Here is a 14,266-nt window from a genome sequence, read left to right as displayed (position 1 = left end):
CCGCCTCTCAACTGTCAATCAACAGGTGTACAGGTTCCTGAGCCTATTGGGCTCTATCATATCTACACTTCAAACTGTGTATGGAGTCAGCCTCCACCACATCACTTCCTAATGCATTCCATTTGTCAACCACTCTGACACTAAAAAAGTTCTTCCTAATATCTCTGTGGCTCATTTGGGCACTCAGTTTCCACCTGTGTCCCCTTGTGCGTGTGCCCCTTGTGTTAAACAGCCTGTCTTTATCAACCCTGTCGATTCCCTTGAGGATCTTGAATGTGGTGATCATGTCCCCCCTAACTCTTCTGTCTTCCAACGAAGTGAGGTTTAATTCCCGTAGTCTCTCCTCGTAGCTCATACCTCTCAGCTCGGGTACTAGTCTGGTGGCAAACCTTTGAACCTTTTCCATTTTAGTCTTATGCTTGACTAGATATAGACTCCATGCTGGTGCCGCATACTCCAGGATTGGTCTGACATATGTGGTATATAATGTTCTGAAAGATTCCTTACACAAGTTTCTAAAGGCCGTTCTTATGTTAGCCAACCTGGCATATGTTGCTGCTGTTATCCTCTTGATATGAGCTTCATGGGACAGGTCTGGCGTGATATCAACCCCCAGGTCTTTCTCTCTCTCTGACTCTTGAAGTATTTCATCTCCCAAGTGATACCTTGTATCTGGTCTCCTACTTCCTACCCCTATCTTCATTACATTACATTTGCTTGGATTAAACTCTAACAGCCATTTGTTCGACCATTCCTGCAGCTTGTCCAGGTCTTCTTGAAGCCTCAAGCTGTCCTCCTCTGTCTTAATCCTTCTCATAATTTTGGCGTCGTCGGCAAACATTGAGAGGAATGAGTCTATACCCTCTGGGAGATCATTTACGTATATCAGAAACAGGATAGGTCCAAGTACAGAGCCCTGTGGGACTCCACTGGTGACTTCCCGCCAGTCTAAGGTCTCACCCCTCACTGTGACTCTCTGCTTCCTATTGTTTAGGTACTCCCTTATCCACTGGAGCGCCCTACCAGTTACTCCTGCCTGTTTCCCCAGCTTATGCATCAACCTTTTATGGGGTACTGTGTCAAAGGCTTTCCGACAGTCCAAAAAAATGCAGTCCGCCCACCCTTCTCTTTCTTGTTTAATCTTTGTCACCTAATCGTAAAATTCTATCAAGCCTGTAAGGCAACATTTACCCTCCCTGAACCCATGTTGATGGGTTGTCACGAAGTCTCTTCTCTCCAGATGTGTTACTAGGTTTTTTCTCACAATCTTCTCCATCACCTTGTATGGTATACAAGTTAAGGACACTGGCCTGTAGTTCAGTGCCTCTTGTCTGTCACCCTTTTTTGTATATTGGTACTACATTAGCAGTCTTCCATATTTCTGGTAGGTCCCCCGTTTCCAGTGACCTACTGTACACTATGGAGAGTGGTAGGCAAAGTGCTCCTGCACACTCTTTCAATACCCATGGCGAGATTCCATCCGGCCCAACAGCTTTTCTCACATCCAGCTCCAATAGGTGCTTCTTGACCTCATCTCTTGTAATTTCGAACCTATCCAAGGTCACCTGGTTTACTGCCACCTCTTCTAGCGCCGCGACATCTCCCTGTTCTATTGTAAAGACCTCCTGGAACCTTTTGTTGAGTTCTTCACACACCTCTTTGTCATTCTCTGTGTACCTGTCCTCGCCCACCCTAAGTTTCATCACCTGTTCCTTCACTGTTGTCTTCCTCCTGATGTGACTGTGTAGTAGCTTTGGTTCGGTCTTGGCTTTATTAGCTATATCATTTTCATACCTTTCCTCAGCTGCTCTTCTCACACTGACATACTCGTTCCTGGTTCTCTGGTATTTCACTCTACTTTCTGGTGTTCTGTTATTACGGAAGTTCCTCCATGCCCTTTTGTTCAGCTCCTTTGCTTTCATACAATCCTTATTAAACCACGGATTCTTCCTTTGCTTCTCTGTTTTTTTCCTGTCGGGCTGGGACAAACCTGCTTACAGCCTCCTGACATTTTTGGGTGACATAGTCCATCATGTCTTCTACGGACTTGGTTCCGAGTTCTGTGTCCCAATGTATATCCCATAGGAAATTATTAATTTCCTCATAGTTTCCCTTTCGGTACGTCAGCCCTTTGGTTCCCACTTCTTTTTTGGGGGTGATAATTCCCAGCTCAAAGGTGTGTGTGTGTGTGTGTGTGTGTGTGTGTGTGTGTGTGTGTGTGTGTGTGTGTGTGTGTGTGTGTGTGTGTGTGTGTGTGTGTGTGTGTGTGTGTGTGTGTGTGTGTGCGTGCGTGCGTGCGTGCGTGCGTGCGTGCGTGCGTGCGTGCGTGCGTGTGTGTGTGTGTGTACTCACCTATATGTACTCACCTATATGTGCTTGCAGGATCGAGCATTGACTCTTGGATCCCGCCTTTCGAGCATCGGTTGTTTACAGCAATGACTCCTGTCCCATTTCCCTATCATACCTGGTTTTAAAATTATGAATAGTATTTGCTTCCACAACCTGTTCCTGAAGTGCATTCCATTTCCCCACTACTCTCACGCTAAAAGAAAACTTCCTAACATCTCTGTGACTCATCTGAGTTTCAAGCTTCCATCCATGTCCTCTCGTTCTGTTACTATTCCGTGTGAACATTTCGTCTATGTCCACTCTGTCAATTCCTCTGAGTATCTTATACGTTCCTATCATGTCCCCCCTCTCCCTTCTTCTTTCTAGTGTCGTAAGGCACAGTTCCCTCAGGCGCTCTTCATACCCCATCCCTCGTAGCTCTGGGACGAGTCTCGTTGCAAACCTCTGAACCTTTTCCAGTTTCATTATATGCTTCTTCAGATGGGGACTCCATGATGAGGCGGCATACTCTAAGACTGGCCTTACGTAGGCAGTGTAAAGCGCCCTAAATGCCTCCTTACTTAGGTTTCTGAATGATGTTCTAACTTTTGCCAGTGTAGAGTACGCTGCTGTCGTTATCCTATTAATATGTGCCTCAGGAGATAGATTAGGTGTTACGTCCACCCCCAGGTCTCTTTCACGCGTCGTTACAGGTAGGCTGTTCCCCTTCATTGTGTACTGTCCCTTTGGTCTCCTATCTCCTAGTCCCATTTCCATAACTTTACATTTGCTCGTGTTGAATTCTAGTAGCCATTTCTCTGACCATCTCTGCAATCTGTTCAGGTCCTCTTGGAGGATCCTGCAATCCTCATCTGTCACAACTCTTCTCATCAACTTTGCATCATCCGCAAACATCGACATGTAGGACTCTACGCCTGTAAACATGTCGTTAACATATACAAGAAATAGAATTGGTCCCAGCACCGATCCTTGTGGTACTCCACTTGTTACTGTTCGCCAGTCCGACTTCTCGCCCCTTACCGTAACTCTTTGGCTCCTTCCTGTTAGGTAGTTCCTTATCCATTCTAGGACCTTTCCCCCCACCCCCGCCTGCCTCTCGAGCTTGAACAGCAGTCTCATGTGCGGTACTGTATCAAAGGCTTTTTGGCAGTCCAGAAATATGCAGTCTGCCCAACCATCTCTGTCCTGTCTTATCCTCGTTATTTTATCATAGAATTCCAGAAGGTTTGTTAGGCACGATTTCCCTGTCCAGAACCCATGTTGATGTTTGTTCACAAACCTAATGTTCTCCAGGTGTGCAACCAGTCGTAGCTTAATTATTCTTTCCAGTATTTTACAGGGGATGCTTGTCAGTGATACAGGTCTGTAGTTAAGTGCCTCCTCCCTATCTCCTTTCTTGAAGATCGGCACGACATTTGCCTTCTTCCAGCAACTGGGCAATTCTCCTGACATAAGTGACTCATTAAAGATCATTGCCAGAGGCACGCTGAGGGCCTGTGCTGCTTCTTTTAGTATCCACGGTGATACTTTGTCTGGTCCAACTGCTTTAGTTGCATCTAGAGTTGTCAACTGTTTCATTACCTCCTCTGCTGTCACCTCTATATCTGATAGTCTTTCATCTAGGGTAACCCCTTCCAACAATGGGAGCTGCTCAGGCTCGGTAGTGAACACTCCATGGAAACTGGCATTCAGTGCCTCGCAGATTTCCTTGTCACTTTCAGTATATGCCCCCTCTGTCTTCCTTAGTCTTGTCACTTGGTCGTTCACCGACATTTTTCTTCTTATATGACTGTGTAGTAACTTAGGTTGTTTTTTCGCTTTGATTGCAATATCGTTCTCATAGTCCCTTTCCGATGTTCGTCTTATGTTAATGTAATCGTTCCTAGCTCTGTTGTATCTGCTTCTGTTGTCCTCTGTTCTTTGTCTTCTGTACTTCCTCCACTCCCGCCTGCTGGCCATTTTTGCTTCCTGACACTGTCTATTAAACCATGGGTTATTATATTCCCTCTTATTTTTTCCCTTTACCGTTGGTATAAATCTCTCTTCGGCCTCCTGGCATTTCTGTATGACTAGGTCCATCATATCTTGGACTGTTTTTCCTCTAATTTCTTCCTCCCACTGCACTTCACCCAGATAGTCCCTCATCCTCATATAGTCCCCTTTCCTGTAGTCAGCTCTCCTTTCCCAGATCTCTTGTCCCATGGTCATAAGTTTGAATTCCATCATGTAGTCAAAGACTAGGACACAATGGTCACTGGCCCCTAGAGGTATTTCATGCTCTAAATTCTCGATATCTTCTACGTTCTGGGTGAAAATCAGGTCTAATAGGCTCGGTGCATCTCCTCCTCTTTCCCTTGTGTCTTCCTTCACATGTTGTGTCAGGAAATTCCTGTCAATAACATCTACTAATTTTGCTCCCCACGTTTCGTCCCCTCCATGGGGATTCCTTGATTCCCAATTTATCTCTCCATGATTTAGGTCCCCCATGATCAGCAGCTTCGCTCTCATTCTGTGGGCTAGTGTTGCTGCCTTCTGCAGTTCATCTATACATGCTTTGTTGTTGTCATCATACTCCTGCCTGGGTCTTCTACTGTTTGGTGGGGGATTGTAGATTACCATGATCACAATCCATGTGTGTGTGTGTGTGTGTGTGTGTGTGTGTGTGTGTGTGTGTGTGTGTGTGTGTGTGTGTGTGTGTGTGTGTGTGTGTGTGTGTGTGTGTGTGTGTGTGTGTGTGTGTGTGTGTACTCACCTAGTTGTGTCTGCAGGATCGAGCATTGACTCTTGGATCCCGCCTTTCGAGCATCGGTTGTTTACAGCAATGACTCCTGTCCCATTTCCCTATCATACCTGGTTTTAAAATTATGAATAGTATTTGCTTCCACAACCTGTTCCTGAAGTGCATTCCATTTTCCCACTACTCTCACGCTAAAAGAAAACTTCCTAACATCTCTGTGACTCATCTAAGTTTCAAGCTTCTAAGTGTGTGTGTGTGTGTGTTGGAGACGTGTATGGAACATATTGAGCCGCGTTAAGCTCCAGTCTTCGACACCTTGCTCACGCCGCACTGCGTTGGGACATGACGCCGTGTTCAGCATGATGTTGTTGTTACAGATTCAGCTACTCGAAACATGTTCCAAGTAGCACTTGCTATGGTGAGCCCGTAGTGGACTTACCTGGCAAAGGAGCGGTTGTGTGTGATGTTCAGCATCCGTGGTTCTGTTTTAGCCACTTGGAGGAAGTGAGGTGATCTCCAGCTCTGCAGTACCTCAGTGTATGAATGAGGATGAGTGATTGTGGAGGCTGGCCAGGTAAAGTGAGTACCCCGTTGTGTATTGGTGTTTTAAGTCTCAAAAACTTACTTCGAAGTTCCGTCGAAGCATTGTCCATAAACATCTGCATAGGTGATTGGAAGTGCAGACGCGTGAGATGCACCGTTTAACGTCAATCAGTCCCTGGGGAGGGCACGACTGTGTGTGAGGACATAAAGTTGTGTATGAGTACACCTGGAACACATTTAGTATATAATCTGTGAACTATTGAGTTATTAGGATGGTTAATTACCGCCAGTGCAGTACATTTTCCATTGAGGGATAAGGTGTTTATTATATATGTATAATTATCATGCTATATGGCCCGTGTCATGTGATATAATTTCAGAAGGAACCAGTTTCCGGCAGTGTAGTGTGTAACTTTGAAGGTATTTACTGGGAGATTTCCTAGCTGTGTTTACTGTATTTGGCCAGAGTAATTCTTTTACGTAGTGTGTTGTGTGATTTTTTTGGGCGGTGATTACTTATTTTATTCAGTAAGTAGTGTAAGATACATGGCAGGGGGGCTGTAAGGTGTACCGTGGTGTATTATTTGTCTGTATGACAAGGTTCTGGCTGTAATCTTAGATTGGCTAATGAAGGATTCAGTGAGAGTTAATGAGGGTCATTAATATCACCCAAGGGATACACATAACTGAATGAGGGACTGTTGTGTTGAAACAGTACTGAGATTAACGGAATACGTTCGAGTGCAATTATCTGTCTGTGGGGCACCTAACTGATCACTCTAGCTAATTGAGGGTAATTAGCATCATCATCATAGTGAATTCCCACAGTGGTGAGGGACAATCGGGAGGGCGACGGTGTTTGTGTTAACGTCATTTTTTAGATTAATTATCTGTCCGTGGGGATGACTAATTAACGGCTCAAGTTAAATAGAGTAATTAATGTCACAGGATTTTGACTGACTGTCGAGGACAAAGTAATTTGAGCTAGCATAATTCGTACTGGATTTATCATATCTGTCTGTAGGACAGTTGATTAATAATTAATGTTAATTAGGGGTAATTAATGCCCGCCACCTCGTGAATTCAGTGTTTGATGAGACCTGCTTAGGTAGTGTGGAGAGTAATGCATTCGTGTAGTATTATCTCTCCATGGGAGAGTTAATTAATTGCTAGAGTTAATTAGGGTAATTAACATTCCTCAAGTTAAATTTGACAGATTGTGGAGACAACTCTCGATAGAGTGACAGTAATCTCTAACGTAACTCGTTTTAATTAGCTGTCCATGTGACAGTAATTAGTAATTACTGAATGCTTGATTGGTCAAGTGCGATGTAATTAAAGACGAGCGAGTAATCATTAGACAGTTGATTTGTCTGTAGGAGACAAGTGAGTTACTTAATGTAAACTAAATTGTTGCTGACTGGTGTTGACAGTCAATTAACGTAATTGATCACTAAATTCATTAGAGTAATGTGTGACGATAATCTCCTTCAAGAGAGATTGAGCCTGCTCTTCCCTCCAAAATTCGTCGTTATAAATCCCTATAAACTAATATGGAAGAAATATCCAACAAATACACCAGCAAGGTTTGCCAGAGCGCAAACGTATGCAGCCAGGAACACCTGCTCCACCTCGAACCACCCAACTACCTGTCTGTCGCCTGCTCATCGCTGATTGGCTGCGGGTCCAGTTGCACCTGCCCTCCACCCACCACACTACCTGATGTCTGGGGCCTCACGACCGCCAGACCTCAGAATATCCAGTGCTTTCATCAAGTTAACACGTCTCGTTGGTAGACTAAGCTGTGGCTTACGTGTACTAAGAGAGGTGGCAGCTTAAAGCCAATATTCCTGCACCTCTTATTTGATTGTATATTGTTCACTTGTTATTACTCACTTGTCTTAACGTAACTTTTCATTTTGTCATTTTGATTATTCTTATTATTTTGATTGATTGATTTTATGATACGAATTTTATGTCCATTTTATTCATATTTTGCTTTTCTAACGTAACTAAAATCTCATTGTTAAATTTACTTGTGTTTTGTGTGTCTTCCCTTTACCTTACCACAGACGAAGTTCCAGATTTTCTATTTTTTGTTTCTATATGTGACGAGGCCATACCCCTAGCTTTTGAACAGCCGAACACCAACGCGTTACCGTCACAAATGGTTAACGTAGAATTGATAAAGGGTTACCGAAGTGTCATTAACCCACCTAGTCATTGTGATTATATTGCAGAGGGGCTGCAAGAGTTGATTTGCAAGTTGTAGTTATCAATTTAAATTGCAGTGGGTTGCAAGTAATTTTTTATTGCAATTTGTGTCCTAAGTGGGCACACCAGTGTTTAGTCAGTTTATTTGTTTCAGCCCAAAGCGACCTCAGATAGGATTATTGTGGTTATACTTGGAGCTGCATTTATCAGGAGTCATTGCTATACTAGGGCTGTTGAATTAGCTTTCTCTAACGTACCACTGAAAGACAGTAATGTAACGTCAAATTTGTTGTTGTAGTAGACTTAGTGTCTGTATTGAACAATTTGTTATTGTTATGAGAACGGTCTTTATAGCAAGCCCTACAACAAAAATTGTCCCACACACACATATTCTGCAATGTACAATATTTTATGTGAATTTTACTGAAGGCCTGCTTCAGGATTCGAACCCGATTCATAGTGCTACACATCAAGTCAAATTTGGTTTGGAACTCTTACCCTTACCCTTAATGGTGTCTTGTCACTCAAGGAACATGACGACCTAGTGGATAAGTATTTCAACTTCCTTGAAGTCCTAGAGGTTGCTCCTGTCTCTTTTTTAAAGTACAAGCTGCTTCCGACACTTAACGTGTCGGCTAAGCACTCTTTTCTGCTTGAAGTCAACCTTCAAGGTAACGTAAATAGAAAAATCTCACAAAAAGCATTCGACATATCAGCCTTTGTGATGTGTAGAGCGTTATCATCTTTGAGGGTTTTGAATGCTTGAATAAACCTTTCTGGACAATTAGGAACTGTACCCTTAAGTAAAGACCCGTACACCATACCCTTGCAAATATTAATGTTATCATCTAAAATCTCACTATATTTTTCCAGATTGCTAAAACCTTTGGAAATATCTAAATAATTCACATCCATATTCGATATGGAAAAACTCAGACCGTAACCAAGAGCAGTCATCGTATCATTATCCAGTTATTTACTAGAAATATTAATAACGAAGTCGTTGTTGGAGTGTTTGTTCCAATGTTCCAATCACTCTATATAATATATATGCAGCAAGCTTGAAGGGTCCCCAAGCTAATATGCAACAGAAAACTCCTCACCCCTGAAGGATTCGAAACCAGACAGCCAGAGCTCCATACACCATAGCATGTCCAGTACTTTAACCACTAGGACACAACAGACTGTTGTGTACAGTGACAAACCCATTAAGATTTCAACTTAGATTCAACAGAGCAGAAGAAGTTGTTAAACACATACGCCAAAATCTTACTGAAGCGACCATACGAGTCATAAATACTCATACTCCGCCCAAGTAAAACAGAAACAAGCAACACTTAGTGGGCCAGCCAGAGGCTTAGGGCCCGCGCAGGAATTTCCCTGCAAAAAAAAAAAAAAAAAAAAAGCAGACTGTTCAAAAGAATTGGAAGTCGTTTGCCCTTTAACCCAATTCCTGACAGCACTCGGTGACCTTTTTGGTCATATATATATATATATTATTAAATATGACCGAAAAAGTAAGATTAATCATTCTAACATGAATTTTCTCTATCTTTCTTACATTTCTTTTCACTGTTGATGGTAATTCAAAGATCAATTCTCCAAAATTCTCCAGACACAAAGCAGAACGCTTTAAAAGAGACCAACGTCGTCTATGCCTTCAAATGCCCTCTTGGGGACTGTAAGCCTCAAAAAAACCAGTGTATAGGCAAGACAACAACATCTCTTTCCAGGCGTTTAACGATGCATAAGCAACAGGGCTCCATTAAGGAACATATAATCTCTTCCCACAAACAAACCATCACCAGAGAAATCTTAGCAAACAACACAGAAATCATCGATAGATACAGCGATAGCAGGCGGCTTGACGTCTGCGAGGCACTACACATCAAGAAGTCAATACCAGCAATCAACAGCCAATTAATGCACAACTATATTCTACCCACTTCAAGACTCCGCTCCAATATAGATGCATCAAGAAATATGGAGCAATAGGCTTTCTACAATTACTTCCATTCAATACCCATTCTTTCGTGTTTTGTCTTGTGTTTGAATTTAATTCCCATTCAATACCCATTGTTTCGTGTTCTGTCTTGTGTTGGAATTTAATACTCATTGAATACCCATTGTTGAGAGTTCGTTTTTCACCTCATCCACCTCACCCAAATGTAGATATAAACCTCAAAGATGTGAAAGCTCTATTCAGTTTCAGTTGTGTGTTTGTAAACTAAAGTCTTGGAAAATGTAATAAGTTTTACGAAACGCCTTCAAGTGTCGTGTCAGACTAGTGTGACGGTAACGCGTTGGTGTTCGGCCGTTCAAAAGCTAGGGGTATGGCCTCGTCACATATAGAAACAAAAAATAGAAAATCTGGAACTTCGTCTGTGGTAAGGTAATGAGAAGACACACAAAACACAAGTAAATTTAACAATGAGATTTTAATTACGTTAGAAAAGCAAAACATGAATAAAATGGACATACAAATTGGAGCATAAAATCAATCATTCCAAATAATAAGAATAATCAAATGACAAAATGAAAAGTTACGTTAAGACAAGTGTATAACAAACAATGTAAATATGGGTGCCGGAATATTGGCTTTAAGCTACCACCTCTCTTAGTACACGTAAGCCACAGCTTAGTCTACCAACGAGACGTGTTAACTTGATGAAAGCACTGGATATTCTGAGGTCTGGCGGTCGTGTGGCCCCAGACATCAGGTAGTGTGGTGGGTGGAGGGCAGGTGCAGCTGGACACGCAGCCAATCAGCGATGAGAAAGCCACAGACAGGTAGTTTGGTGGTTCGAGGTGGAGCAGGTGTTCTTGGCTGCATACGTTTTGCGCTCTGGCAAACCTTGGTGGTGTAGTTGTTGGATATTTCTTCCATACTAGTTTCATATAGATGTATAGGGACGTATTTTGGAGGGAAGAGCAGGCTCAATCTCTTGAAGGAGATTATCGTCACACTAGAAATAAAAATGAATTTTGGAGAATTGATTTTTCAGTTACCATCAACAGTGAAAAGAAATATAAGAAAGATTGAGAAAATTCGTGTTAGAATTATTAATCTTACTTTCTCGGTCATATTTAATAATATATGTCTACAGGAAAGACTGCTACCAAAGTATACTAATATATATATAAAAACTCTGGGGTGTGAGTTTTCAGTTGCATATTGTCCTGGGGACCATTCAGGCTTGTTCGCATTAATATATATATATATATATATATATATATATATATATATATATATATATATATATATATATATATATATGTATTATTAAATATGACCGAAAAAGTAAGATTAATAATTCTAACACGAATTTTCTCAATCTTTCTTACATTACGCTTCACTGTTGGAGGTAAATCAAAAATCAATTCTCCAAAATTCATTTTTATTTCTAGTCTGACGCGACACTTGAAGGCGTTTCGTAAAACTTATTACATTTTCAAAGACTTTAGTTTACACACACACAACTATAACTGAACAGAGTTTAAACAGCTTCGATTTTATACCTGCATTTGGGTGAGGTGATATGTTACAACAGTTTTGGATGAGGTGAAAACAAACTTTCAACACAAGACAGAACACGAAACAATGGGTATAATATTTTGTAAGTTAAAGGGGAAGAATGGAAGTAACTGCAAAGGGCCTATTGGCCCATATTTCTTGATGCTTCTATATTGGTGCGGGGTCTTGAAGTGGGTAGAATATAGTTGTGCATTAATTGGCTGTTGATTGCTGGTGTCGACTTCTTGATGGTGAAGGAGGCATTTCAGTGGAATTCTGTGTTGCGTTTCACTTACGAGATGGAGAAGGATGGGAAGCTGCCCTTTCTAGATGTAATAGTCATGGAAAGGAGCGGAGGTTTCCACACTGCAGTCTACACTAAGGAAACAAACATAGAAATGTGCCTCAATGCCAATAGTGACTGCCCAGACAGGTACAAGTGTTGTTAACGCTTATGTCGACCGTGCTCTCAGGCACAGCTCAGGATGGAAGCAAGTTGATGAAAAACTCTGTAGGGTAAGGCAGGTCCTAGTCAACAACGGTTTCTCCAATGGTTAAGTTGAAGACATCATAAGAAGGAAGGTGAAACGCCATGCAACCTCTGAAGAGACAACTAACACAACACCTGTACCCCCTATTAGACTATTTTACAGGAACTTCTTTTCCACAGCTCATGAAACGGAGGAAAAGGTCCTGAAAGATATTGTTAATAGAAACGTTATCCCTACAGACAAAAATCAGAAGATACAATTGACGATTTACTATAAAACCAAGAAAACGGCCAACCTACTCATGAGAAACTCTGCAGACACAAAGCAGAACGCTTTAAAAGAGACCAATGTCGTCTATGCCTTCAAATGCCCACTTGGGGACTGTAAGCCTCAAAGAATTCAGTATATAGGCAAGACAACAACATCTCTTTCCAGGCGATTAACGATGCATAAGCAACAGGGCTCCATTAAGGAACATATAATCTCTTCCCACAACCAGACCATCACCAGAGAAGTCTTTTCAAAAAACACGGAAATCATCGATAGATACAGCGATAGCAGGTGGCTTGATATCTGCGAGGAACTACACATCAAGAAGTTGACACCAGCAATCAACAGCCAATTAATGCACAACTGTATTCTACCCACTTCAAGACTCCACACCAATATAGAAGCATCAAGAAATATTGGCCAATAGGCCCTTTGCAGTTACTTCCATTCTTCCCTTTAACTTACAAAATATTATATCCATTGTATCGTGTTCTGTCTTGTGTTGAAAGTTTGTTTTCACCTCATCCAAAACTGTTGTAACATATCACCTCACCCAAATGCAGGTATAAAATCGAAGCTGTTTAAACTCTGTTCAGTTATAGCTGTGTGTGTGTACACTAAAGTCTTTGAAAATGTAATAAGTGTTACGAAACGCGTTCAAGTGTCGCGTCAGACTAGAAATAAAAATGAATTTTGGAGAATTGATTTTTCAGTTACCATCAACAGTGAAAAGAAATATAAGAAAGATTGAGAAAATTCGTGTTAGAATTATTAATCTTACTTTTTCGGTCATATTTAATAATATATATATATATGTATATATATATATATATATATATATATATGTATATATATATATATATATATATATATATATATATATATATACATATATATATATACATATTATATATATATATATATATATATATATATATATATATATTGTATATATATATATATATATTGTATATATATATATATATATATATATATATATTATATAACTGAAAACTCACACCCCAGAAGTGACTCGAACCCATACTCCCAGGAGCAACGCAACTGGTATGTACAAGACGCCTTAATCCACTTGACCATCACGACCGGACATAATGAGGTGATAGCCGAGGCTATTTGAACCACCCCACCGCCGGCACACGGATAGTAATCTTGGGCATAGCATTTTACCAAATCACCTCATTCTTTGGGGCACATGTGAGGAACACAAATGCGAACAAGCCTGAATGGTCCCCAGGACAATATGCAACTGAAAACTCACACCCCAGAAGTGACTCGAACCCATACTCCCAGGAGCAACGCAACTGGTATGTACAAGACGCCTTAATCCACTTGACCATCACGACCGGACATAATGAGGTGATAGCCGAGGCTATTTGAACCACCCCACCGCCGGCACTCGGATAGTAATCTTGGGCAACTGGTATGTACAAGTATGTCGGCTTGTACATACTTGTACGTACTACTGGTATGTACTGGTATGTATGTACTGGTATGTCGGCTATCACCTCATTATGTCCGGTCGTGATGGTCAAGTGGATTAAGTCGTCTTGTACATACCAGTTGCGTTGCTCCTGGGAGTATGGGTTCGAGTCACTTCTGGGGTGTGAGTTTTCAGTTGCATATTGTCCTGGGGACCATTCAGGCTTGTTCGCATTTGTGTTCCTCACGTGTGCCCCAAAGAATGAGGTGATTTGGTAAAATGCTATGCCCAAGATTACTATCCGAGTGCCGGCGGTGGGGTGGTTCAAATAGCCTCGGCTATCACCTCATTATGTCCGGTCGTGATGGTCAAGTGGATTAAGGCGTCTTGTACATACCAGTTGCGTTGCTCCTGGGAGTATGGGTTCGAGTCACTTCTGGGGTGTGAGTTTTCAGTTGCATATTGTCCTGGGGACCATTCAGGCTTGTTCGCATATATATTATATATATATATATATATACATATATATATATATGTATATATATATATATATATATATATATATATATATATATATATATATATATATATATATATATATATATATATATATATATATGTCGTACCTAGTAGCCAGAACGCACTTCTCAGCCTACTATGCAAGGACCGATTTGCCTAATAAGCCAAGTTTTACTGAATTAATATAT

The 14,266-nt window shown here is 41.2% G+C and overlaps 1 protein-coding gene across 1 annotated transcript in view; it reads right to left on the bottom strand.

The window, feature by feature from the left end:
* LOC138368046 (probable serine/threonine-protein kinase clkA) overlaps nucleotides 1-8,800 on the bottom strand; it is a 28,626-nt gene extending 19,826 nt beyond the window's left edge. The window contains exons 1-2 of the mRNA XM_069330344.1: nucleotides 8,616-8,800; nucleotides 8,348-8,507 (exon numbers count right to left, since the gene is read on the bottom strand). Of these exons, the coding sequence (XP_069186445.1) occupies nucleotides 8,348-8,507; nucleotides 8,616-8,800 (345 nt within the window). The remainder of the gene's footprint in view (nucleotides 1-8,347; nucleotides 8,508-8,615) is intronic.
* Between the last annotated feature and the right edge of the window lie 5,466 nt (nucleotides 8,801-14,266).

The sequence above is a fragment of the Procambarus clarkii genome, chromosome 24, assembly GCF_040958095.1.
Source record: "Procambarus clarkii isolate CNS0578487 chromosome 24, FALCON_Pclarkii_2.0, whole genome shotgun sequence".
Taxonomy (NCBI): domain Eukaryota; kingdom Metazoa; phylum Arthropoda; class Malacostraca; order Decapoda; family Cambaridae; genus Procambarus; species Procambarus clarkii.
This window is presented reverse-complemented; position numbering and strand designations above follow the sequence as displayed.